The sequence below is a fragment of the Lineus longissimus genome, chromosome 4 (genome assembly GCF_910592395.1).
Source record: "Lineus longissimus chromosome 4, tnLinLong1.2, whole genome shotgun sequence".
In the NCBI taxonomy this organism is placed as follows: domain Eukaryota; kingdom Metazoa; phylum Nemertea; class Pilidiophora; order Heteronemertea; family Lineidae; genus Lineus; species Lineus longissimus.
In genome coordinates this window covers 11,650,051-11,678,029 of record NC_088311.1, presented here as the reverse complement: position 1 = coordinate 11,678,029, position 27,979 = coordinate 11,650,051, and the positions used below count along the sequence as shown (strand labels likewise).

The following is a 27,979-nucleotide window of genomic DNA, read 5'->3' as shown; positions in this document are numbered from 1 at the left end:
CTGATATTTTTGGGCGGATTTTTTTCATCAAAATATGATCTTTGCATTGTTTCTAAACATTCTTTTGATAATGGTTGTTGTCAAATTAATATGATTGATACAGAATTTGTTTCTTTTGGCTGACTTGTAGCTGTTAAAGAGGCCACCATTTTGCGTATCGGCAAAGACGTCATAAACAAATACATATTCTTCTAAACACAAAAGCAGAAACTTGATTTCCAACTGTTGTTTTCGAAACAGACCAAGCAGACAGATAACGAGGTTGGTGTCATAGTGCAATTATAACTGGAGCCTAGTCTGGCGCTCGCCTCCTGGCAATCCGCCTTTTATTCTCACATGAAATGAGACTTGCTCAATGAATAAATCGATGTCATTTGCCAGTAATTCTGCGATGTAGTATGTCATTGTATGTTTGTTGTGATTGTTGATTCGCTTTGGTCAACTAGATTTCAATAATACATAGTTCACCGAGTGCTAAAACTAGCTTCCATATGCTCCTGCATAAAAAAGCCAACGCCATGCAAAACAGCATTGAATGCTGAGAGTTTATAAAAAGAAACAAACAAGACGTTTATTCGGGAAAATGCTTAAAAATATAGTTAGAGGTATCATATAAATTTCGATAGATTTGAAGAAGATCTTGAGGCGATACTTGTAGCATTACAAGTAAACCTGACATCTGGGTAATTTGTAGATGCAGACGAATATATTCATCAATCCATCTTTAATCGGCGCATATAAAATGAGTCTAGTGTTGTGTAAATGCGATCATATACCGGATAATCATCAAATACAAGCCCAAAAACAAGATAGTTGTTTATGATTTAACACCTTCGCCGCCGAAGATGTTTTAGAAGGGTACTTTTGGGCCTAAGTCAGTAGCAAGGCCAGAAATCAATCAAATTAGCCAGGGATCATGCATTCAAAACACGGCCAACAAGTCCACTTCCTGCATGCATGTAATCACAGCGATTGAAAGTGGCCCATCGTGGCGATAGGGGGATGTGAAACTTGAATATTTTACTGGTAGAGTCAAATTTGGTGTAAAATACCAACTTTGAAGGCCTCTGGCTTCTAAACGGGCAAGCTATCGAAAAACGAAGGTCACTCTTTTATGTGGAATATAATTTTCTTCAAAATTGCGCTTGTCGCGATGCAATCTAGGTAATATTGCACTCAATAATGCAATGGTCCTTTCAGGGCAATAATATCAAGCTGCCGGCTGCCCAGTTACTTCCATTCTAGTAGTTTCCATCAAAAAATTGCACAAAAAAGGAAAAATTCAAAATCTGATTCAATCATCACGCTTTTCCGATGTTGACACCGATTTGACCCGAGTTAGCCCTCCCATGTGTCGAACCTTTTCCATGTGGACCGATGCACTAGTAAGGTACTGCCTGGTGCCATGGATCTCTGACGTCTTGCAGTAGATATCGATTTTTCCTTTCTGCTTAATTAGCGCATCGGGAGCCCCAAAAAACCTCGGTGACGGAGAAGTTACATTCATCATCTTTTCCTGGTAATGTGGCTTCAAACAATAAGATTTTTTTTAAATGCGTAATTTACAAAGCTTCAGCCCCACAAGTTTCGGCATTACAACACTGCCTTCACTGCGCTCACTGACCCTGTTGACGAGGTAAAATTGACATGACGTCACGGAATTCAGCCGGCCTCGGGGAAAGGGAAAGAAATTCGCGCGCTAGGAATTCATTGATCCTTTGAGGGCGAAGATTAACAAAAATCGTGTTTTGTCTGAAACCTATGAGTAAACAATTAAAATCCGCCAAAAACTTTCAGAAATATAGTGTTCTGATGAAATAGTAGAAGAATAAACCAACTGAAGTAAAAAGCCGCCCATTCCTTTAACTAATTAAACTAGCAAATTACCAGAATGCAGCAAGCAAGTTGAAATTGACTACATCTTAGATTGCATTGGCTGAAAGGTTAAATTGAAAATCTAATGGAATCATATCGAAGAGACAGTTTAAACACAACAAATCAAAGTACAGTATGAAAGGGACCAAATGCTGTCTTAGGTACGAATTCAGCCATGTCTGAAACTCATTGCCTGCTATCGGAACAATTTTTAATCAAAGGTATGCTTTATAAGTAAGCAACAAACCAAATGGTTCGTAAGTTTAAAAAACAGTCATCGTCAACATATCACACTCTTGTTTGTTTGGTTGATCATGTGGTTGGTCCCGCAAAACATTAAAAAAAACACTTTCGCTTTGATGTTTTACTATCGGTAACTTATTTGATTTCCGTTTTTAAAAGTTCAATTGTATCTCAATAATTTAAGATTCTATTTCTGGGGGTTGTCACCCCGAGTGGTCCATGCGCTGCCGGCATGAAAATGCGTGCTTTTGGTTGGGAGTATAGCTCTATTGGAAGACCCAAATGATCATCACCCAGGTCAAAAATCCCGATAGAATTCTTATAACCGAGTCTCAGTTGATATCGTATTCAGCTTGTACAGATAGAAATCCTTCACAGGTTTCATGGAAAATGCTTACTTAATGTAAGGTCTGAACAAGGGATTTTACATAAATCTTGTAACGCAAGTATGAACGATATTGATTAAGATCTTAAATGACTGAGAAGTATGTTTTCTGGATTTTCGACCTCGGCACGGACAATCCCAAGTGCTCGCCATCGGCGTTATTCGGGAGAGTATACTTGACCCGGTAGCTTTAAATCTTAGTTCAGCATGGGACTGTCAGGAAGACTCATGAAACAGTTTTTTGTTGTTCTATCTTTAGCGGTTGACATCATCATGGTCACGTGTTCATTACGTTGTTGATAAGATGGGTGTATTGATTTATACTTGAAAATCATATACTTATTTTATTCTGACCTACCCTCGCAATCATATCCGGACTAACCGTGCTCGTATCATGATCATAATGGTGTTGCCTCGAGTCTTAGTCTTCTTGGTGGTGGTGTCGGTGATCCTCCTGAGTAAAGTAGGTAAGTAAGTTAAGACTGAGTCGAAATTTTTTTTTTTCAGTTAAAGCTGACGGGTCAAATATACATTCCTGAGTAAGGCACTCGGGAATGTTCGTGATGTGCATTTGGATCTTCTACTGAATATAAGTTACTCATTACCCCCAGTGCACAGTTCGAAACCAACGCATTATCTGTAGACACCGCAGAGTGCACAATGAGTGAGAGCGTCCAGAGATCAGAAAATATGATTTTCGGACGAAAACGTTTGAACACGTTTCAAACACTGGCCTCAAAAATGTATTGATAAGACTTTAATTTAAAACATAAATGTAAAAATAAATTTACCAAACTATTTTTATCTTTAAAATTAGTCAACGCCAACATCACGACTCTAAGTTCGGTTTATTATCAAGTTGATCTCGAAATACGTTCTAACGTGTTTAGTTTGTCGACTTTGATTCTGTAATTTTTTTATTTTGAGATCCATCTATATTAGCAAAAACTCAATACCTTACAAAAACCCTATGCGCCGCTAGGGTTGTGGGTGTTTAGAGGGGTCCATTCCTTTTGCCAAATGTTGCTTAACGCGACATTTTGCGTAGGTTTATCATGTGTTGGAATGTAATCATTTTATAGACTTACCCTCCTAATTGGCACCAGCTGAATCGCCCTTGTTATTTGTTATACTTTCCACGAAGTCTTCATGCCTCGATGAGAACAAAATAGTTCAGGCTCATTTATTTCTACGGCTAATCATATTTTTGGCCAATTATTTGTAAAACACTGGAAAATGGACTCCAAAATATTGTTAAAATGACTCAAAGCTGTGCACAAAACACAAAAATCACAACATATTGCATCGGCATGATACATGGCGTAAACTGTGGATCCGTTCCTTCACAAATTAGACAAAACGCTATTGTAAACAAAGCACAAGTGGATTCTCTTATAAATCTTTCATGTATTTCATTAATTAGTGGAACTAATTAATTAGTGGCACCCAGAATTTCCACGGGATTTATCAAATATGGATACTTGTCCGCGCTGTCAAAATAGTGTACCATACTTTTTATGAGTCCTAAGCTATTATCCAGATCTCGTTGTGTGATCAAGCAGATAGGCCTACTCTGAAGCATGACTTAAAGTCTACTTTTGAAAAAAAATTACAGACTATTAAGAAATCCTAGGGACAGAGTCGCCAAGTTCAAAAGCCTAGAAAATCCTCCATCAAATGGTACGTTCAGACGGTATCAATTCATACTGATAGTCGCGTGAAATCTTGTTACACAACAACGCCAACTGCGTGGCACCATTATACGAAAGCCAAGAAGGATCATCCGAGATCCGAGATCTGAATTATCCAATCAGCGGCGGCGTTACTAGACGCTGACGCAACTAGCCAATGAAGTCAGGCGTATCAATCTTGACACTAGAGGCGTTGATCGGGGCTCACAAACACCCTCTAGCGCAGGTGTTAGACTTCCATCTTGAAAAGTAGTGCATATCCCTACATTTTGGGAAGAATTTCTTCCATTTGTGAAGAGGTTGTGGATCATTACTCGTTCAACAGGGTGCGTGCTAAAATAGATCGTTGAAATTTGGATATTTGGAGCTCTGAAAATCATATTCCGATCGGTTTTTCGTAATAAATAATGTGCTCGACTTGTGAATGTTAAACACAGGTATTTGCAGCGGCTGTAGTTGTCAATTACAGGAGATTATTGAATTGGTCCATCGAATCCACTTAGGTTTGTTTATAATCTGCATTTATGATGGCTGGCAGCCACCTGGGCTAGTGGTGTCTTGCTGTCCCATCCAAATGTCTCGTCGCAAGTGCGGCACTAGGTTCAATTGTGAATGCCATATTATACTTGTTTGGCTTACTAGTGGGAAAGGGGCGAAATGGGAAAGGGGCCAATTGGGAAGGGGCAGAATGGGAAGGGGCGAGATGGGAATGAACCCTTTACTTCGCCCGATATTGTCTTTAGAGCGAATGTCGTATCAAGTGCATGGCTCTCAACTCAATAAATTTCAAACCATGCTGCTGATGAGACACAACCTACCATTGGTTACTTCATCAACCGATTTTTACATGCCGTCTGATTGGATAATTCAGATTTCGGATCTCGGATTTCGGATCTCGAATGACCCTTCTCGGCTTTCGTACTATGACGTCATGGGGGAACCTTTGAGAAAGACGTATTGGTAACGTTTATAGCGTGTATGACTACAGGGCCGTTTACACGGGACCAAACCAAACCTGACCAGAGCAGACTATCCTCTTGCAAACAGGGCCTACAACACGACTTAGGACCTACAGCACAACTTCTCCTTACGCGTGTTTCCGACCCTGTTCTCTTAAGTGGCCGCAAAAAAAACGTTTCGCCCAATCAGAGCATCGCATTATGATATCAAGCCAACCTGTACGACAGGTCAGGAAAGTCCGATTTCATACATCTAATACACTACGACTTTGTATACATTCTTTACTGTAATCGAGGTTGAGGTAGACAAAAATAATCAACATAGTGGATCAAGCTTGATTCGACAACGCCAGTCTGCATTTGCAGTCTCAATACGGGTTATTGTGGGTACAAGATGTTTGTAAGGCTCACGAAATATCTTCCTTCCATACTCCCGCAAAAGCTCCAGGCCGCAAAAGAGGCATGGCTGCGTATACATTCCAGAAAAAACAAGATTTGGACAGTGAAAATTAGCAGAAAGATTGCTCGAAATAAATAGAAATTCTGGGAATAACCAAGAAATCAGAAACTATCATAAGGCTCTTCTCATAGTGGATTTGTACGGTGCTTTTAGGATTTGAGTCGGTTCACTAATTACGGGGTTTGAATTAAATGGATCGGTTGAAGTAGTGAAGGGAAGATGTTATAAAGGCAATGGTAGTTCTCCACCATATAGGGTTTAAGTGGGCGTTTGTCTTAGGCTTGTGAAGTTGTAAAACTGCGCTGGTAATAGGGACAGTGATCCAGGGAATAAATATTACGTGTGTGAAATGGTAAGAATTGCTCCAGCAATGGGAACAGTGATCTGGGGAATAACTCTTACTCTTGTGAAAATGGTAAGAGGATTGCTCAAGAAATCACACAAGGTTCTGAAACAAGCAAATGTAAAGACAGGTAACTTTTAATTGACATCTGTGACAGATTAGTTATCTTTCACCGCTGGAGGTCTTATTGAGACAAGTCAATATTTCAAGTATGGTGCCGGTATGTTGCTTTGGGGAAAACGAGTCCTAAATGCGAGGTATTCTTTGTGTCAGGCTTTGCTAAACGTTACAGTGTTGGGGGTGGGGGGGGGGGGGGGATTTTGGTACAAGAGTAAAGCACAAGCTTGATTATAGCAGAAAGGGGCGCCTGTAAGAATCGTTCCTCTTCGCTAGGAATCAATTTTATGTAAACGGTTGTTAGTATAGCACACAATATTACCAAGATGAGAGTAAAATATGTTTTACAAATTTATTGAGGAGAATTTACAATAGTAGGAGGCAGGAGGGATACATTTTAAAGGCCTAAAGATTGATTGGGCTGAATACCATTGAGATGTTATTGATAACAGCAGGTGTAAAGATAATGGTAATAGTAATCAATATGTTCTTATCAAAATCAATTTCCGCTAACAAACCTAGGGAGAACACTTCAAAGCCAGAAAAAAATGATAATCAAGAAGGTGGTTAATTAAGTTGGTACCAGGTCAAGAATAATAATTACAGCATGGAGAAAGGTATGAAATTGGTTAACTTACGTGTCCCGTGTTTGGTTGAAACCGTACAAACGTTTGAAAATATCCAAAATATGAGCAATACTGGAAATCGGAGTTTTCTGGATTAAGATCTCAGTGACCATGTGTCTCTATGATCTATCCGCCTGTCATGTCATGTCCTGTTCTGTTCTGTGTACTTATCTCTCGATTTAGCAACTCTTTATATACCCGTGTGAGTTCAGGATTATACCTGTTTTTGAGGAATTTAGTTATTTCGTAATTTTGGTCAGTTTACTCATCAACTCGCTACCTATTTCTGGTTTAAACTGGCTTTTCTGAAGTGTTTCCCCTGGATTGCGTCAAAATGTATGACTCAATATGTTTCACAAGAATGATATACAAATTTATGATATTTCTCAAGAAAACAAATATCTTGATGAATTTATACAACAATATTGGATACAAAAATAATACTAATCATTACTATTTTACATCTTATTTACAAAGAAATATACAATGATTATCAAAATTTCAACAATTCCTGATGTCGTAACTTTACCTGGCTATTGCTAAATTTTATCTTGTGTAAGTATTACTAAGCGATTTGTCATATTCATTTCTTGGTACACGTATCCTTTAGCATAATGAAATATCTTATCATAACAATTTTGTTTGGAAATAGAAAACTCATTGAATACCTTTATGTAATCATGCACCTGTTCAGGTGAACAATGTTGTGACTAAGATGCAATGATGTCCGAAAAGTTAATGTATGGCCTAATGGTAGCATGCAACATGATATTGTGTCATGATACACATGCAAGAGAGGGGACAGACAAGGAATCTGAAGTAATTTAATTTGGTAGTGGAACCCTTGTCTTAAAGCCCTCACTCGCCTGCCACATGAGGCAATATTTGAATACAAGACAGTTATTTCCAGCAATTCACAATTTCAAGTAGAGTGAGTGTCAATAAAAATGGTATAGTGCAAGGCACTGTACAGGTGCACCCCAGCCGAAAACACTCGAATTCACGGTTAAATTAACACAAGACACAGTGATTAAACTCCAACATTCACGTATGAATTGAAAGTCAGCATTTTCAAATTTAAGGTTTTACGAGTGTTTATTCGCGGTTTATAACAAATATATCAATGCATACATCAGACGGACAGCCGGGGGAAGAAAACGGAACAGCCACTCTATACATGACGATACTAGACTGAGTTCAGCAGGGCATTGAGGGAGTATGTATCGAATGAAATGGCCTGATATTGTCAGATATCAGATCACATCGCTCACGACGTCGCGTGTGTATAACTTACATAAACCGATCTCGATGGCCTAGTGGTCGAAGGTTCGAGGCACGCTGGTAACCTTTTTCCGATGCAGCCAGTTGGTTAGCCGCCAGCCAGTTAAATATAGGGTAAACTGCCTTCTCGCCAGGCGCCTGGCATTAGAGATAGGAGTTTTGAGCTAAAAGAGTGTATCATAAGCCAAAAGCTGGCTGGCCCTTTGATTAGGGGTGACACTATAAAAAACAAACTTTTCTTTACATGATTATATTTGCTTTGGATTGTTCCAACTTATCTTGATCTTTCGCATTGATAGCACTGGCCGAATTCTTTCGATCTTGTCGAATTTGGATCCCAAAGCTACAGGAAATGGCTTCCAAAACATGATTGCCAATTCCAACCAGCAGACGGCGCATACTTGACGCTTTGACATCATAATGCGTAGCGCTGTATTGAAATCTAACGTCGTTCCTGACGTTACGTATAGCACGCCAAAGCAGAATTCATTTTCAGGAAATTTATTTTCAATGCAGAAAGCCGTTTTTCTTGTGGAAATTCAGAAAACGTTGTTCAGGACCGTTTTCAAAGCAGAATGAATTAGAAATTTACAGAATACCAAAAATCTGTATTTTGCCCCCAAAATATCGTTCTGAATCTTTTTTTATCCAAGAATGCAAAATGCGCCAGGACACCAATTGTTCCCTTATTTTGTGGCCGGCAGGACTAAAAATTCTGCAGCTTACGTCCCTGTAATAAACTGCCAAGCAATGTTTTAGTTAAATTGGCACAATCCCCAAGCTCCTAACTTTTTCCCAGAGGTTAATAGTTAATCAGCAGAAACGCTTTCACAGCCAAATGGATTCATCCAAGCCTGTCAAACCATGAATTTTCTGATGTACGCTGTGTGTGATAATTTCAGGGTTTGGGGGTCTAAAATTAGGTGGGGTTGATTTTTGACGGCTTTTAACCCACGAATCAGCTTTTTTACCACAGTGGGTTAATTTGAGGCCCAAAACCACACAAGTGAGCCAATTGGACTGAAACTTCATCATTTTCATTTTAAACACACCTAATTCTCCATGTAAGAAAAAATATATTTAAAATGGAAAATACCATTCAACTGGTATGGTGAGCCCACTCATTGATCTCAAACTGAATTATTTTCGTATACAACCGTCAGGTGCGTGACCTGCAGAAATCATGTCACCTGCCAGTGATCACGTGACCACAAAAACGATGACGTCACGTCTCCTTAACAAATCATGGATTAGATAGATCATATGCCGTCATCTGTTTGCTTGGTCACGTGCTTTGGGCAGGAGTCATGTACGTAAACATTCGTGACGAAAACAAAGTCCGTGACTCTTACAACTTAAAGCTGCACGTCACATTTTCAACCCACAGATCGGGTCACACTCTGGATATGGCGGTGACCTTGAGTGACAGTGATATCCTTAAATGTTTGAAACAGTGTGACATGATCTCGGACGACAACCTCTTTCTCTGTAGAATTTCGTATCCAAAACCGTCTCCAATGTACATTGTACATTGAAGTTGCATTGAAGTAAAAACCAGGAGACTCCGTGACGTTGTCCCATCTTTGGTGGAGCAGGACATTTACCACAGCCGGGATTCCATCCGTTGATGCGCCTCTGCCAGAAATGTGTGAGCACTATGATACCACTCTTAAGAAGGTCCTAGATGCCCATGCTCCATTACAAACTAAGCCTGTAACGCTGAGGCCAACTCACTCGTGGTTTGGCCCTAAACTGTACCAGGCAAAGTTAGACAAACGAGCAGAGCGTCGTTGGAGATGCACAACACTTTCTGTGCATCTAGAAATGTTCCGTGTTTTTCTAAAATGCGTTATAACAGCCTGCTTCGGGACAACAAAGCAAAATACTTCAATGAGAAGATTGATGCCAAAGCCCTGCAGAGGGTTTTTAATGAAGTTTTACTGAAAGACAGTGTGGTAAAACTACCACAACATGGAAGTGCTGGTGAACTTGCAGAACCAACAAAACCAACAAAATCGTGTGACCTTGACCAAATGCCAACATGGCTGTTGAAGCCTGTAATCTCTACGATTGTTCCCTTAGTCCGAGGAATCATCATTAAGTCACTCGGAACAGGAATCGTACCAGAATCTATGAAATGCGCATTAGTCCCTCCACTGATCAAGAAACCATCACTGGATGCAGAGGTTTTGAATAACTATACAGGCCTGTCAGCAACCTTTCTTTCCTTTCTAAAGTTCTAGAACGGGTGGTTGCTGCTCGCCTCAATGCGTATATGGACACATATCAGCTGCATGATGTTTTCCAATCCGCCTACAGGGTTGGGTAGCACGAATACAGCTGTACTTAAGGTCCAGAATGACATCAGATATATGTTGGATCAACATTGATGTGCGGTGCTAGTTTTATAGACAAGTGTGGCTTTCGATACCGTGGACTATACGATTCTTCTTAACCGAATGAGATACTTGCTTCGAATACAAGGCACGGCACTTGCATGGTTTATATCCTACTTATCCGGTCGTACACAACATATGACAATTAACGGCAGCAGGTCAAGTGCCAAGGTGTTACAATACGGTGTTCCCCAATGCTCTGTCCTTGGACCGCTGTTTTTTCTCATTTACATTCTGCCACTTGGTCAATTGTTGAAGAACGACAGCATTCACCGACACGGGTATGATGATGATGATAAGCAAGTATACCGAGCTCTCAGTGCCCTACGCAGAGCACAGGTCATTGGTAGCCAGTTTAGTGAACTCGAAAGGAAGTTAACCATGATTCACCAATGGCTATTTGAAAACAAACTCAATGGTTACCCGGAAGAGACTGAAGCTGCAGTGTTTGGCAGTCCCTGCAATCCTTGAACGTGAGTACAAACATTGTCGCGGGGGTGGAAGTTCGGTACCCATCAAGAACTTAGGAGTCATGGTCAACTCTGCTCTTCCTATCGGCAGTCATATCAAAAATTCTGCAAGTTCAGCGTCTTACAATCGTCGATGCATTGGAATGGCTCGCAAGCAACTGACGACTGATGCTACAAAGACACTGATCCAATATCTACTGATTTCTAGGCTTGACTATTGCAATAGCAATAGGAAAGCTACAGCTGTTGCAAAGTAGGGCGGCAAATGGTAGTTGATAAAACTTGGAATCAGTGAAACCATGTAACCTGTGCTAAACCATGGAATAGTCAGTACTAAACCGTGGAATCACTGTGCAAGTACCGCGTGAAATCGGGTGCGTTCCTTCCACAATTTATACCCTTCCAACTGCCAGTCTCGTCCCAGCTGACTTTATTGATAGCAATTTGCCAGTAGTTCCAGAAACCACCTTTTTGTGGAGGATGACGTCATCATGGAATGCATTTGAAATGCGTTGTTGTTGTTAAAAAATAAACTTATATTCATGACGGGCCGCAATTGCAAATATCTAATGATTTCTTTTCAATGAAAGCAAAAGAAAGGTTTTGTGATTATTTTGTATTCCATATACATGTACTAAAATAAAACGTTTTTATTAGAAAAATCATTTTGTACATATAATGTTCTGATTAAGCTTGGTAGATAGGACAAACATGTACACGGGAATCACTAAAAAGTGTGTCCGCTTACAACTGGTGACATCACGAAAATATCTCTACATCCCTCAATGTGTACATGAAAATGTACAAAATCGCTCACCGTGAAGGAATTCGTTCTCATTTTTCATCTCCAAACCCGGCTAAAACCTTCGGTAATAAATCTTCTCATACGTTTCTTGTCATGTTTAAGATGATGAACGGATATGTGCCAGGCGGTACTGAATGATGTAGTCAATCTTCTCTGTATCACCCTGTATGATCACACTGCTCCGTAGTTCAAAGGGCCCCGTGTGGTGACGTAGTAAGCGGAGCGCTGATTGGTCCATATTATGGGTGTGTGGTGGGCGTGTCGTGACGTGCATGCCCATATTTGGGAGACCAGTAATGTACACTGGAGGCGAGGTATGACTGGGTTGTTCTAAAATATAGATTGTTGAATCGGAAATGCGACTGATTTCTAAACTACCGTCAAATTCCGATCTGATAATGTAAAAATAAGCTCCAAATATTCATTCGTAACCACCTTAGGTTTCAATGGCATTATTTCATGTTTTTATGCATTTTTAGGACTGATTCCATGGTTTAGCACAGGTTACATGGTTTCACTATTTTCAAGTTTTATCAACTACCGCGGCAAATACCGTTACCGTTACACCTGTGTTACTAAGGTTGCATTGGTTGCCAGTGCGTGAGCGAATTAAATTCAGGGTTCTGCTGATGGTAAACAAAGCGCTAAATGGGCTTGCCCCCCCCCCCCCCCCCCCCACCTGGTATATATCTGATCAAGTTACGCTGTATTCCCCAACTAGTACTTTTTACAAGTGGAAATTTTGCGAGCGACATATTTCTGACTTATGTGAGCACCTTTGAACATTGTTTCTGTGAATAAGGGCGCTATATCAATATCAAGTGGTATTTATTATGTGTGTCACTTATAATCTTTGTATTTCTTTGTGAGTTAAATAACATTTAATTAAACTAAAAAAAACATCATCATGTTCCAGCGTTTTCTTTCATTCAAAAGTTTGTTGGTTCCTACTACAACCGCTCCAGAAATGGATGACTTTGTGCAGGATATTGTCCCTATTCTGAATGAATGCGTCATAATGACTTGCAACATAAAGTCTGGAGCTTGTGCTACGTCATTTATCATGACATTTCTTCAATGGCGCAAAACCCCTATGCAGAATGGAATGTAGTTTTCAGCAGAGAATGGTATATCTAGTTGGTCATGTATCTGTTGTATTTGGACCCAGCTAATCCTGTCTCTTCATTTTGTAACAGGCAATTTAGAAAATGTCCAAAGAGTGACTTTTTTAATTTATTTTAATTTCGTTCTTTTTCACAATGTAGATAGATGAACAATGATGAAACCAAGTTTTTTTGCTTTCATTACTAGAACATTCCTGCTAAATTCTTTCATTTTGAAGATAATATTTAGCTCACTGCAGGCGATTGTTTTTTTCATACAGCTGGTGACCTTTGAGAACACCCCTTATAGTCAGAAATGCAGTCAGTCAGGGTCTTTATGGCCAACTCAGCTCATACATGAATGATTCGGGGTCTTTATGAAAGGTTATGGAAGAGATTAGAAAAATAACATAAAAATCCTAAGCAAAATTGTGCATTTGTCCTGACTATCGAAGACACTCTATGGAATTGCAAGTGCCAAAAAATGATGGTCATAAAGCACAGTTCATGGGCTCATTCAAATTTTTGAAAAGGTACATAAAATAAAATAAAGGTGATTTTTGGACATTTTTTGAAATGTTTGTTACATAATGAAGGGATGGAATTAGGTGCATCCAAATACAACAGATAAATAACCAACTAAATGTACCATAATCTACTGAAAACTGCATTCAAATATCTTATTTCATCTCTTTGATATTAAAAAAAAACCTGTGGACGTTGACTTTCTGGAAGGACTGTACATATAGGTTTGATAAAAAACCGAGAGTAATTAATTTTGAAAATGAGAGCGATATGCAACATTTCTGAACACCTTGAACCAAACTATAGTAGCTAAAGTTTAAAAAGCAATATACACGCGTGTTTGAAATAATTGGCTATTTTTATAAATATTTAGGCAAGAAAAATAGAATATTTTTCCAAAGAAAGCCCGACAAAAGTACTATCTTAATATTGTTTTTTAAAGATTCGAAACCAAATTCTTTCGAAATGTTTCTAATTAAAAATAATTTGTAGTGATTTGGATAGAAATCTCTCTTAGGAAAATTAAAACTAACCATCTGTATGTGTGACATATTTGCCTTTTTGACAATTATTTTTGCAGGATAAGGTCGAGGATGATGTATTGCCTGCTCCTGGACAGCCTGCTTTTGAATTTGATTCAGCATGGCTAAAATGTTGACGTCAGAGGCGGCAATTTATTTAAGACCTTCAATTCGTATTCTGTTTGTTTAGAGAGTGCTTATTTTTTCAGAAGCAACGACAACGGCACCAACAGGTGTAGGTTCAAGTGAGTATTATGAACTTAAGTCATGCTTAGCCGATTTATCCTTTCTATTCTTGCATTGCACACATCAGTTAATTTCGTTTTATTAAAGGAGTACCACACTGTAAGCAATATTACTTTACTCTGCACCGTAATCCCACCAGCTACTGTCATGACTGTTCACGGAACTTCTTTATTCTCCAGCCCTGCTTTATAATTTTTAACTCATGATATACGACAAAGCACCAACAATAGTTTTATAGTAACAAACCGTTTAGAAAAGTTTATTCACCTTTCGATTATTCCATGGATGGGACGATCTTTTGTAAACCGTTCCGGTATTCTCTTTTCTCACTTATACATCGAGTGGCCCACAGGAGTATGAGAACGAAATGGGAAACGGGATAATTGGTGACAATCAGAGATTTATTATGTTAAATCAATTTTATCAGAAAAAAAATTACAATCATATAATTGTGAAGCACAAACGTTCCGAGAAAAAAACACCCAATTGAGCAACCAAATGAAAAACTCTCAGCCGAGAATCATATTCTTGCAATTGCGGGGATAACGGAATGGAAACGAAACATCAATGGGACGATGATGTGATTCTTTACTTTATGATGTTTATTGATGCAGATATCAGAGGTTTGTTCACGTTTCAGATGATAGAAGATATTCATTTATCTGGCAAGGTCATACATCATATTAACAAACAGTTGAAATGTGAGACAGGCCTATCGTCCACAGGTTCACAATTGAATTGGTTAGACCACATGCCATTGAAACTAAGGTACTGTTTTATAGCTTGATATACTTTTGGTACATCGCAAATTGCCAGTTTCCAATTGCCATTCGCCAGGTATTGAACGTACCCATGAAAAAGCTCAAGGTCACATGACATACAAAATGGTAGACGAACCAGAAAATGTAAACAGTAAGATTGCAACATGATAATTGTCAACAAAAACACCTTTAATTACTTGATCTTCTCTTACAAAAGATTGGATACATAACTTAAAACATGGGGATGACGAAGGTATAGTTATCATTCGAAAAAAAGCAATCTTACGGACCAAAACGCTTCCGTAGTCGTTTCAAAATTCAGCTTTCAGCCCTTCGATTCAAATGTACCGCCTTGAATACTAAGAAGGCGGTCCGAACTTACGAAAATCAATGACGCAATACTCTATAAGAACACGTCGAAATTATCCTCAAAAATAAGAAATAAATTGCAATTAACATATAAAAGGTGCACTCATGTGTTTTGGCGAAAAACCCCTGGTTTGTCGATCACTTTCTATTTTACAAATCGGCATTCTCAAAGGGAAGGAATATACTCTCAACAATGTTGACATATTTTCGTCATTTCCGCATAACTGTTCAACAGTCAACGTACAATGACAATCCCACTCGACAAATAGTAATATCAATTCATATCAAATACCTTAAAAACCTTTTATTTGATTTTAAAAGCAGTTATCGAGTAAACGGACACCACACAAAATATCCACGAAATAAACAGACAAATGACCACAAAAACACATTTTCTAAAAAAACTAGCCATTTACACCAAATAAATCTGACAGGGGACAAAATTGGATATAAATTTAACTAGGCTATGCAAGATAAAAAGACCTGTGGTGATAGATTTCAAGGAGTAAATCGACGAAGAAAAAAAAGAGGCAAAAATAAGGATCACATTGTAAACCAATAAGAAAAGTGCTTATAAATTTCTACAATACGGAAAGAACATTACCATTATCATTATCATGCCTAGCCCATTACACTGTCATTTGTCTTTAAACAAAGCCTGTTCCAGGGTTATCAGGGCACATCTTGATAATACCTACCCCAACGAAACAGCAATCAATGATATGGCAATCAATAGGCCTCAACCGGCAAGGGCAGATAAACCTCATTGATAGCTTTTATTAGGTTTTCAGGGGACGTCATTTTAGTCATTTATTGAACTTTTGTTATTGCAAAAGATGGAGAGTCGAACACATAGCCTCCCGGGAGCTTATCATCATATCCGTGTTATCATTCATGGCAAACGGGGTCAACAACACTTGTGGTTGTACAGCCAGTTTTGCAAGCATGGCTTGCCTCTGAATTACATCACAGTACAAGAGTGGAGCAACACACCAGTCCAAAAATAGGGACCAGTGGACATTGTTGTAAACTAGCATACATTTACGGTATCAAGTTTTATACCTCTCAACCTCTATTATGATTTTCAGTGCTGTTCATTACCAAGTGGCTCTCCAAACATGAGGCTAGTTCGGCTTGCCAAAAATCACAAGCCTATAAAAAAACAATCAAATAATTATGCGATCGATTTTTGTGGTGTATTGCATCCGTGCCTGTATCTAAAAAAAACCGCAATGGCTATGTACGCAGCAGACTGCTGTGTAAGCAGGAATAAGTTGGTTGCACGCAGAGGCAAATTAACATAACTGCGTCATCAATGGCGTCAGCTGGAGAAAAAATGGCGGTGGCGGTGGCGGTGGAAGAACTCCCCGCTTCCCTTCAAGTTGGGGCCAAATTCTCGTCCTTTCCCGCCTTCCAAACAGCTCTCTTTCTGTCTAGGAGCAACACAACGTTGCCTTTGTGATACGGCACTCTAGAACCATATACAAACAAGAAAGAGTGATAAAAAAAGATGGGAAAATTCCACAGCACTTGAAGTACGCGAATGTCAAGTGGTGGAAAACACGCAAGCCGAAACCCCAGTTTTTGGATGGCAAGTGTGCCATAATATTACCAAAACAGTTTTTTTCAGCCAGCGAAGTCTGCTGTGTACGCTAGACAATGCGCGTGCCTGTACATTGTATAAACATCATGTTGTGTATTCAAGAGAAAATGTTGCTAGGATTCACAGCAGGTAGCATAAAATCGGAGGCGGGGCTTTATAATGAGCCTAATGGATATTAATATAAAACGCTGTGAACATAAAACTACTGTCTGTTGCATACACAGCATGCTGTGTATGCAACAATGATTTTCTGTTGCATACTGTGTACATGTCCTCTTCCAAAAAAAAATTCGCAGTTTTGCTTATCGGCTCGATAGACTGGTATCATTGATAGCGGGTTCGAATCGAAAATTTCGCCAAACCTCCAGGAAATCGTACAAAGTAAAATAAAACTGGCATAAAACCTAATATTTCAGTTTGTTCTATTCAAAATGGTGGCATAAATTTCATGTACGGCAACAATTGACTTAATATCAGCAATTTTATTCTGGAACTTGGACTGGGAGAAATAATTAGGCCAATCGGCCGTCTTGTTGTGCCGCCCAGTGTTTAGTAGTGGAACTACGGGAATTTACACTTCAATTTCACTAATAAAAGCATGTTGTTAGGTCATTTTAATGTATGACAGCTATACAGAAATGCATTTCATTAATATCATTGTTTAATCTTAAGTCTTTGTTGCAAGGAATTTATTTCAAAACCGTTTTCCCGCGGTTCACGTGTCAAGTAGTTTATTTGCAGATCGTGTGGAACGAACGTGCTCCGATTTCTAAGAATTCGCTCTGCAAACATTACCATTATTTCCACTTTTAGCCTGAATAATTAGCATCAAAGGTAACATAGGTGTTTTGAAGTGGTACACTTAGTATTTATATTAAAAACCTTGAATGTCAATTCATATTTTATAACAAAGTGCAACTGGATCATGAATGCATGACGATGTCGGAAACCGCGGTGTCATTACACACACACCACTTCATGACTTGATGCAGTGGGTGAGGTCAAGTCTTGAGAAAGTAAAGGTTACCCTCAGATTATTACCCTAGGGTAAAGATAACCCCAAGTATACCTGATATTTGACTTCTCAACGGGGGTAAAGTCTACTTCGAGTTAACCCTGGGTAAAATAAGGCTTAGTGCACAATTTTACTCAAATTATACCCTGAGGTTTATTCAACCCAAGCAAAGCAGCCATATTTGTTAAAAATGAAGTAAGTACAGTTCTTGAAGATTTTGAAGGTGCTGAGAAACATGTTGTCCTGTACTTGGACGGCGTGATCATAAAAATTCAGCGTCCTGACCATATGGGTGACGCCTACTACTGTGGAAGACCAGGCAAATGTTGGACTCTATCGACGCGCAGAATGTTGTAGACAGGTTTGGTCGAGTACGTCATCTCATCACAGGCCTAGCACAGTGGGCGCAGTGGCGCGGCAGGAAACAGTCAGTGATGGAGTGTTGCCGTTAATACGACAAGATTTCAAACTCATTCTTCTATATCACTTTCAATGCCACCCATCAGCCCATTCCATTTCCATTGACAAACTCGTCTTCCAACAGATGGGAATCGTTTTCGAAGATACCCTCAGTCATGATGGCCATCGGTTCTGGTTCGGGTCGTTCGTCATCCTCATCATCCTCATCAGAGTCAGAAGTTACATCACCGTTTTCCCCAAGTTTTATCACAATGTGGTTTAGTGTCTTGTCTTGTTCGGCGTGGATTTTGGCAAGGTTGGATTCCTCTCCTTCGCATTTCTTATTCTTTTTTTCCCATGTACCATCTGTGACCTTTCTATGTTCCATCTGTGACCTTTTTGTCCGGGATTCGTTCTTTGACAAGGTCCCCGGTCATGCTAAAAGTGGTATGAAGCTCGTTTTTGAGGCGACATAATTTTTTACAGTTTTCCAGGCTTTTTCTATGGGATTCAGTTGTGGATGGTTAGGGGAGGAATATAACTTCTTGTCAATGCTAAGACGCTATGTGTTTAACCTTAGTTAAACCAGGCCCATGATTCAAATGCTGGCGAATGTGGTCAAAAATGAGCTTTTAGTTGGTGGCCATTAAAAGATCTTGTACTTTCCTGTCCCCAACATTTCAGTTCCAAGGCTTTGGTTTTTTGTTATAGGTACCAGGTATGGCCCCACTGGCCCAAAGATCTCTTAATTCTCCAGCTTGCTTTTTTGCCCAAAACGTTATTTTGCAATCCTCTGGATTCATCAGAAGCTTGTGATAACCAGCATTATCAAGCACAAAAACGCCATACACGGTCAGCAGTATTAACACAATTTCTCTTTTTTTTGTTTGGTGTAAAAAGACAAATTAAATGGTCCAGGGACCATGTGCTCACCTGTGTCAAAGGACCTTGGTAGGTAAAAAAACTGCAGACGATATATGATGTATTATTGCCAGAAGTACCTACCATATTTTTTTCAAACTTTTCGGACCGGTATTAAGCGAACAATGGCATATTTTCACTTTTGACGTTTGGCCCCCTGGTGGCCAAACCGTGAATCATATGACGCCACGATTTGGTCTCTGAGTAGGGGTCACCCAGGGGTACATTTGCAACAAATTTGAGATTTCTGGCTAAAGCGGTTACAAAACATGCCACTGTTCTTTAACGTGGTGCCGCCAGACTACCTTGATCATGTGGTCTTGAAAAGTAGGTCGGATAAATAACGCGGTGGATATATGATGCACCATTGCTAAAAGTACAACCATATTTTTTTCAAGTTTTTCGGACCAGCAATAAGGGAACAATCGCATATTTTCACGTTTTCACTTTTGACGTTTGGCCCCCCTGGTGGCCAAATCGTGAATCATATGACGCCACGTTTCACTCTCTGAGTAGCGGTCACCCAGGGGTACATTTGTACTAAATTTGAGATTTCTTGCTAGAGCGGTTACAAAATGTGCCGCCATTGTCTAACGGTAGTGTCACCGACATACTTTGACCTCTGTGACCTTGAAAAGTAAGTCAAATCGAAAACAAGGAGGATATGTGATGTAGCATTGCAAGAAGTACCTACCATATTTTTTTTCAAATTTTTGCGGACCAGTATAATGTTTTCACTTTTGACCGTGAATCATATGAGGTCGCGATTCGATCTCTGAGTAGCGGTCAAGAAGGGGTACATGTGTACCAAGTTGGAGTTCAATAGCTTCAGTGGTAACGAAACGTGCCACCCATGTCTAACGACGGACGACGGACACTACGTCATTGTAAAGACTTTCAGTTGAGCCAAAAATTAACCAAATCAAGCCCGGGACAATGGACTTTTAGTCCTGATTAAAATCAAGCATGTCATTGTCATTTATATTGCAATTTTATTTTACCTTGTAGCTCAGTATAGTTCCATGATAAAAAGCCATGTTGTTCCTGATTTGGTGGAGTTGGCTTGACTTGTTTCTTATCAAGCGTGATGAATAGTGTGATGAATATGTGCAGCAGTCTTTCTGTCAATGATTTTACTTAGGTGGGCACCTCTTGTCTCTGTGGCTGCTTGTACAAGTGAAAGTAAATTAAAATAAAATGAAGGTTTAAAAAGCTAAGTAGAGAAGTCACCCCTGGTTTAAAATAGTTTTGCTCAGTCACAGTCACAACCTTGTATTCATATTCATTTTAAGTATCTATATCATGGTCCAGTGAGTCTGACTGTGTTGCATAGGTACTGGAACACTACATATATGTTTGGCCACCCGTCACGGCGTCAGTTTGTGTTTGGAAGGTGACCGGTTTTTGAATGACATAGTTGCATTCCTAAAAGTAAAACGTCTATTCTGGTAATTTTTGGGCTTTGAAATTGTTTTCCTCAAAATGTTGTAAGGGAATGATATGCCATGATAATCATTTTGAAATACAATTTCCATTCATTCTTAATTTTAATCAGTTGGAGACAAGAATAGACATAGCCCAGGACAATGACATCCATCTGATGACTGATTGTAAAGGATGGTCTTTCATTCTTCATCTGAATATAAATCACTGAATACCAATAGCAATCATATTTGGATTATCTCTTCATCTTTGGCCACTCTCCTGTCTTGATTGTAGAAATTACCCTTGAAACTGTATGTCTGCCAATCCCTGACATCCACTCAGTATCTTCGAGGATGGCTTCTCTATTACTCTATGGATTGGCCACGAGCCCTAAAATTGTTCTTGTGAGAATGTCAATTTCTGTTTTAGCAATCACTCTTGCTAATTGTCGCCTCATATCTAATTTAAATTTGTCCTTAAATTGCCGTACGTGTACTGGTTCTCTGTACATCTTTCATTTTGTCTTGAGCACAACCAAAGTGACCATGCACCCTCGCATGACCAATGGTACATGATATTTTTTTGTGCCCCTTGTTCAAGCAATATCTGCATCTTTGTTTGCCGTGGCTCTTGCGATCATGGCCAACCTTATTGCACTGCAGCATCTAATGTTTTCTTCTTCATTAGTAACTTGTCAACACCTCCAGCTCTCTTTCGTGTTTTTTTCCGATTGCCTCGCAGAACGTCAGATGGCGCTGACCGTCATATCCGAAAATCGAAAAGGCGGATCGTCTGCAAGAGCGCGTTTTTCGATTTTACTGATTAAAACCTTTTATTTTTTAGTCCTGTCGCTAATTAAGTTATCTGCGGGATTTCGAAGACGTTGGAAATATCATAGATTAAAAATAAAATTGTTTTAAGTGCAGACTTTGTCCCTGTCAACTCTGGTGTCTAAACCCAGTGTATGTGGTGACTACATCTATAGATCTCTTTACATATTTCTTTCTTTCGAATAACTAATTTCCTTAACGCCAAATACAAAATGGCTCTCAAGTAGGTCGCTAAAGGCTGTTTTTGTACACACATCTGATCTGTGTTACTATTTCGCGAATAAGGGTGTCATGCACTTGTTTCGTCCAACAATTTATTCTTCAGCTTCACCATTTTCGAGACAGCGGCCAATAAGTCCATCGAAAATCTGCAAATTTAACTGCATTGAAATAGCAGATCGTTTCTCATGCCTTATTAAAGCTAGGTGATCAATTATGGCGTGTAATACTTGGATTAAAGGGCCTTGCCATTGTTATCGTTGAATGTACATGTGTTAGGAAAAGCCCATCAACATCAAATTCAACATGCCTACCAAAAATATTGTAGTGCTGCACTTGATGGGCAATTGATGCTTGGTGGTAATTTCTCGTATATGTCCCTTGGTTTAATAGTCCAATCTGTATGTTGCCATCATTATTTTTTCAAAAAGTTGTTGCAATAACAAATTGAAAATGGTTGCCAAATTGCATGGGTTGTGTACTACCTTTTATTTTTGCAACATATTTCATGTTGCTGAGCTGATCCTGTATTTTGTGACATGATCTCTTCAAAATATTAAACATTCAACATCATCAAATTGTTGCAAAAGTGGAAATAGTCAATTGCCATGGATGTAAAGAACCACATCCAACACCCCACCCCACCTACCAGAAACAACACAACTTCACCATTCATAAAAACACGATAGATCTGGCCAAAATACATACCAAATGGTTTTTTTTACTCCTAGAGGCAAGAGGTCCTCTTCTAAGATCAAGATTCTAAGTATGGGAGGGGGGACAATATTTTCATACAGAATCACCTCTGTCCCCATACTAGTTAAGGCATGGTGCGAAATAATTCATACAGTGTGAAAAAGTATAAGTGTCTTATGACGTACTATAATTGTTTGAATTGCAACCTCTGATAATATTTTCTCCTCAGTATGCAAATTCCAAGTCGATGTTGCCTTCCTCCTCGATGGCTCTGGTAGCGTAACGGATAAGGACTTCCTCATAATGTTAAATTTCGTTGAAAAGGTTGTAACGAAATACACAATCGGACAAGATGCTGCGCTTATTGCCGCTGTGCTGTTTTCCACTCGGTCCACAGTCAAGTTCGATTTCACCAACTACACAACGAAAAATGACCTACTGAAAGCTATTAAGGGTATTAGACATCCAGGCGGATCGACGGCCATAGACCTCGGCCTAAGAGACATTCGAACAAAGATCTTCACAGCAACTGGCGGTCACCGCGCTGGAATACCACAAGTTCTTGTAGTCATGACCGACGGGAGAGCAAATTCACGTCTACATTTGAAGGCTGAGGCAGATCTGGTGAAGGCGCAAGGCATCGACGTGTTCGCTTTTGGGATCGGTAACCGTACCGATGATGTACTACTGCAGGAGATTGCCTCGGATTCTTCAAAAGTCTTCAGAGTGCACAACTTCAAACTGTTGGTCAACTTCATCGGAACCCTTGCTCAGAAAATTTGCAGTGGTAAATATCATGAATAACTAACACTAGCGCCATAGTCATCGAAAACATTTTTCTGATCAGGGCATAGTTATTAGAGAAAATCACACGCAGTCCCATAGACACGCCACGGTCCAGTCAGCTTGCGGAATGGATGCCAGGGCCTGGGGCCCACAGTGGATCCTTAGGGTCACAATTCTCAAATGGCCACGTTATAATGACACATTGATGTTGTCAGTTCCCAAATAACACTGAATAATCGCTGAAGAATCAATTAACCCTTCCCGAGTTTTGTTAAGCGGGTGATCTTGGGGGAATTGGTACTAATTGTTTTTTCTCCATTTACGGTTACTTGTAATCATAAAAGGAGTGTTGTCACCAAGCAATTATAAATGGTAAAAACTGTTACCTGGTGCAACTCGACTTTTTGTTTCTTGATCTGGCTGCTGCTGAAGTCTGGACCCTTTCGCGAACTGCTGGGCAGGTTGAATTCACGAACAGCTGGGCTGGTTGTGTCACCTTCACGAACAGCTTGGTATCGATATTTCGACGGTTATTTTTCCTCACCGTCGATTCGAAGGTCTCTCGTTTGCAACCTTTGTTGCAGACAAGGGCTATTATATTAGTTTAAATTTAAAGTCCAATGGACTATACTAATGTTCATATATTTATGAAGGCTCTTAACTATTTGAGCACTTGACGACTAACAGGACGTACAATACAATTAAAAAGCTCTTAACTATGAGCATATTTAACTGAATGAAGAAACTATTTTTGGCTTATTCTAGTGTTCTTTTACTAAGGAGACTTACTCCTGAATATATATATATTTGTGGCCACACCCAACGAAATAATACTCGGTTGGGTGTGGTTTTTAGACAAACGAATTTACAGAACCGCGCTGCCGGCAGGCTTATTGATCTGTTTATAATGAAGCGTATTTATTCCACCAAACATCCCAGAACCATTGGCAACTAGGAGTGGCAGATATAGAAGAATGAAGATTCACGTTACCGGGGCATGTCTATGGTCCGGACTACACTCTCCTTCATTCAGACGCTCATCGTTTTCTTGGGTTTGGAGAGAGACAGAACTTGGCTTGGGTCCGTTGGGAGGGGCACCACTTCTTCTAAAAACTTGGTCGGAAGTTCGGAAACTGGATCACTCGGCTCTCATCTAGTCGTGCTAACTAAACTCGCTGCTTGTAGTGTTGAAAGATTCACCGGCTTCTTGACGAAAACTGTACTATTCAGGAGAGATGAGAAAACACGTCCTGCTCCTCCAAACCCGATGCCGCCTCCGATCCGCTAGCCTTGTTTTCGCTCAGACATCAACAACTAGTAGTCTTACGCAACTTGTCACATGTTGAGTACTTATTCGGCCGCGTACTTATTTAACCGAGTTTTCCAGGAACCCGCACGGGCGCTTTGAAATTGATCATAGTTCGTCTGAACAAGGAGTACCACGCTAATTAAGCACATTATAACCATGCTCGGGGCCGTAAAATCATATTTTAGATGTCTTAACAACTTTCATGGTAAATCTATGCAATAAGGAAAAAATCACTCACCGACTATTCCAAAGTCAACAGCTTGTTTCTCCAGATGTCATGACGTCGCTATAATTCAATCGGGGCGAGAAGCCATGGTGTGAAAGGTAATAGTACCAGCAACAAGAAAGCATACGTTTTGAATCTATAGTCTTCGATTTCTGGCAGTCTGATGAAGTCCCTCATAACTTATTACTTATTTTTCAGAAGCAATGACGACCCCTAAAACCACGCCAGCACGGGCTGGTCCAGGTGAGTACATGACCATCACACTGACAGTGTTGGAAATCGGCAAAGCAATTCCTAAAAGAATGACAAAATGAAATAATTCTGGACACAACCACCATAACCGTTGGTGGAGAGCGCTGCAACATTCAGGGATGATAGGTGCTGTGTTGATGTCTTGCTTGTGTGTTCAATATTTTTAGCTACGTAACTGAAACCCTTTAATATCAAATGACTCCCGTGCGTTTTCTACATTTCAAATGTTGCTTAACTAGGGTTCATAAGGCATAATTTCCAATCTATTTTATTGTTTTCGGATATCATTGAACTCCGTGGTCTATGCTGCACGTCAGTGTGTACAATGAGCGTTAGTGATGTATGTACTCTTGTGCCGGTGTAATGTTTTTGAGTGTTTCTGTTTTTGAGTGTTTCCTCTCATTGTTTGGGAACGCTCAAAAATAGATTGACGAGTTGTTCTGTGTATCCCCCCTATTGAAAAGTCATGGTCTCTCTAGCTGCCTATTGTTTGGAAACACTGAAACATGGGGAACAACCACAGATGTTACACCGGTCCTAAGACACCATATGCTCCGCCCACGTAGGTTGCTTCATTATTCATCCAAAATAGTACGATCACTCTTCATGATTCCTGATTCGAACACCTTCCTCGATATGTGACCGATGGGCGGCCGCGCCAGGCTTTGAATTGCCGTGCCACGCATGGATTAGCGCGGTCTGGTCAGCTTTATGAAACAGACATGAGCACTTATATGAACTAACATTTTAATTCTATTAAAAGGATCGTAATCTTACAATACTGATCTTGACGCGAAAAATCTTCGTTCGAACAATCTATGCAGGGTGTCCCAAGACAGCTGCAACCCCTTTCCTGCTAAGTCGCCAACTAGGCCAAGTTCTTCTTCCGTCAATGAACTCAATATCATCGTCATTCCCGTCATCCACTGACAGTGGTCCCACATCATTCTCCCTGTCATGAAAGGCCGCTTCAAAACCGTTCACGATAACTGCTGCATCAACAGCATGCCAAGCCTGGCTCAGGATATGAAATGCGGTTTTAGGACATTGTCCATAATTAGCTGTGTTTGCACTCTTCCAGTTCTTCCATTGTTTCTTATCATTTGACGTAAATGACTTCATTACTGTTACATCCAGTGGTTGAGCGATGGATGTCGTCCGGCCGGAATGAAATATATGTACCCGATATCTGTTCACGATAATGAGGAACTGCTCACTGTTTTCTGCCTCCACATGGGGACGCAACACTTCATCAAACCAATGCCCTGTTTGGGATGAGGTCACCATAACATTATGTGGCAAGTCGTTTTCAGAAAAGTTCGGACGGGAAATATCTGTTTTCCTGCCCTAAACCCGGACAGCAGCATTGCGTCAAAGGATTCCTTCCGTTTGTTTTTCGCCATTGGCCTATTACAACATTACGGACGTAAATCATCCAAAAACACTCATTGCAGACAGACCGGGAGGTTGCGAAAACTCTCAATTTTCACCGTCGGGTTTATTCGACTTCATGGTCCGTAAGGTTCCTAACTATCAGAGCCTAACTGACCAGGACCGGACTCAGTATCGGAAGAAACGCGGAAGGAACATGCCACTGACAGCAACGCCGGCCAACACCAACTCGGTTGAGACATTCCCTATAGGCCAGTTTGCACAAAAGAATATTCAACACCAGTGCATAATAAAAAGTTTGGCGGAATTTAGTTTTTTCCTTTGTGGGTCTCTTACAACCGGAACTAGAATATATCATCGTTCATAGGTAAATGATCCCTGTTTTACTGTATCCTCAAGCTTGAATAACTTTATCTCAGTATACAGCATGCAGAGTTAAGCAACTATATATGTACCCGATATCTGTTCACGATAATGAGGAACTGCTCACTGTTTTCTGCCTCCACATGGGGACGCAACACTTCATCAAACCAATGCCCCGGACTATACTCGATATCTATGAGGGAATAGGCTGTATGATTCTCTTTTCCAGACAAGAAATATCTTTTATTGTTTATCTTTTGGAAAATGGCAACTGGTGATGATTGTGATGACGATACAGACATAGATCGGAGTTTACTTGTTGTTTGCTGTTATTTGCTATTTGCAGAAAAGCATTTCTTTCTTCTTTTATGAACCCCCAGTTCAGTACAACTTCTCTAAACACTAATTTCAAGTGTGTAAAATGAAAGGGTGCATGAGCAGAGTGATCTATTTGTGTAATTGATAAACTCTGCCAAGAGTACTCAGTTTAATATGCTAAGTATATGTATTAATTAGTATCATTTACCTCCATTCCAGCATGTTCATATACATTTGAGAACGGCATTTGCAGAGGTCACGATATATGGTCGAGTAAAGTGAGTTTCGTTCAGTGTAGGGACACATGCAACAGACGAGCCGACTGCAAGTCATTCCAATATCGCAAGCCGACTTGTTGGCTGAAGAACTTCGTGTGTTCTAAATCTCAACTGATGAATGTTGGTCATACGGGCTTTGCGCAGTACACAAGTAAGTATGAATCTTCTAAGAAATACAGAATTGCTTGTCTTATGGCGCATCGTCCGTCGTCGTCATCATCGTCTGTTAGCAAGGCACGTTCTGTAATTGCCGGAGCTATCGACTTGAATGTTGGTACATGTTCCCCTAGGTAATGACCCCTGGGAGACCAAATGTCCGTCAGGTTCGATTCCTAATGTTGCCACCAGTTGGCTAAATCCAAAAACACAAAAAGTACTATGTCTAACTAAAGGCTCGAGCATCACCAAATTTTTATCAAAGGTACATGTAATGACGATACATAACATATCACCTGGGGTTTGATTTGACCTCCTTTTCAAGGTTACAGACTGAGGTTAAATAGCGTGAATTAGCCGATGGTGACATGTTTCGTAACTACTGGAGTTATGGACTTTGACCCTTTAGCTCCTGTGCCGCCCGTAGCCGCCCGTGTTTAAAACTCCCGCCCTACGATATCCAAGCGGCCGAGAAGTAAAGTAACATCACAGGGGCGATGCTTAAGAGTGTAATCTTCATAATAAAACTCGTTCCTAGGTGGGTTGATGTACATTTTACCGAGTAATACAGGGCTATAGCTAGTTGGCGAGTCAGCCTCCTGACCCCATTTATGT

At 40.0% G+C, this 27,979-nt stretch overlaps 1 protein-coding gene across 3 annotated transcripts; it reads left to right on the top strand.

Annotated features, from left to right (window-relative positions):
- The first annotated feature begins 2,879 nt into the window (after positions 1-2,879).
- Positions 2,880-27,736, top strand: LOC135485933 (collagen alpha-1(XIV) chain-like). 3 transcript variants are annotated; one of them, XM_064768330.1, is made up of 6 exons: positions 2,880-2,966; positions 14,013-14,045; positions 22,514-23,071; positions 24,804-24,848; positions 27,150-27,359; positions 27,690-27,736. In XM_064768330.1, the coding sequence occupies exons 3-6, from the start codon at positions 22,588-22,590 to the stop codon at positions 27,719-27,721; spliced, it is 771 nt and encodes a 256-aa protein (XP_064624400.1). In that variant the 5' UTR covers positions 2,880-2,966; positions 14,013-14,045; positions 22,514-22,587; the 3' UTR covers positions 27,722-27,736. The 3 variants fall into 3 exon arrangements, with proteins under 3 accessions (XP_064624400.1, XP_064624399.1, XP_064624398.1); XM_064768329.1 differs by having other exon boundaries at positions 2,880-2,970; XM_064768328.1 differs by having other exon boundaries at positions 2,880-2,970; positions 14,010-14,045.
- The last annotated feature ends 243 nt before the right edge of the window (positions 27,737-27,979 follow it).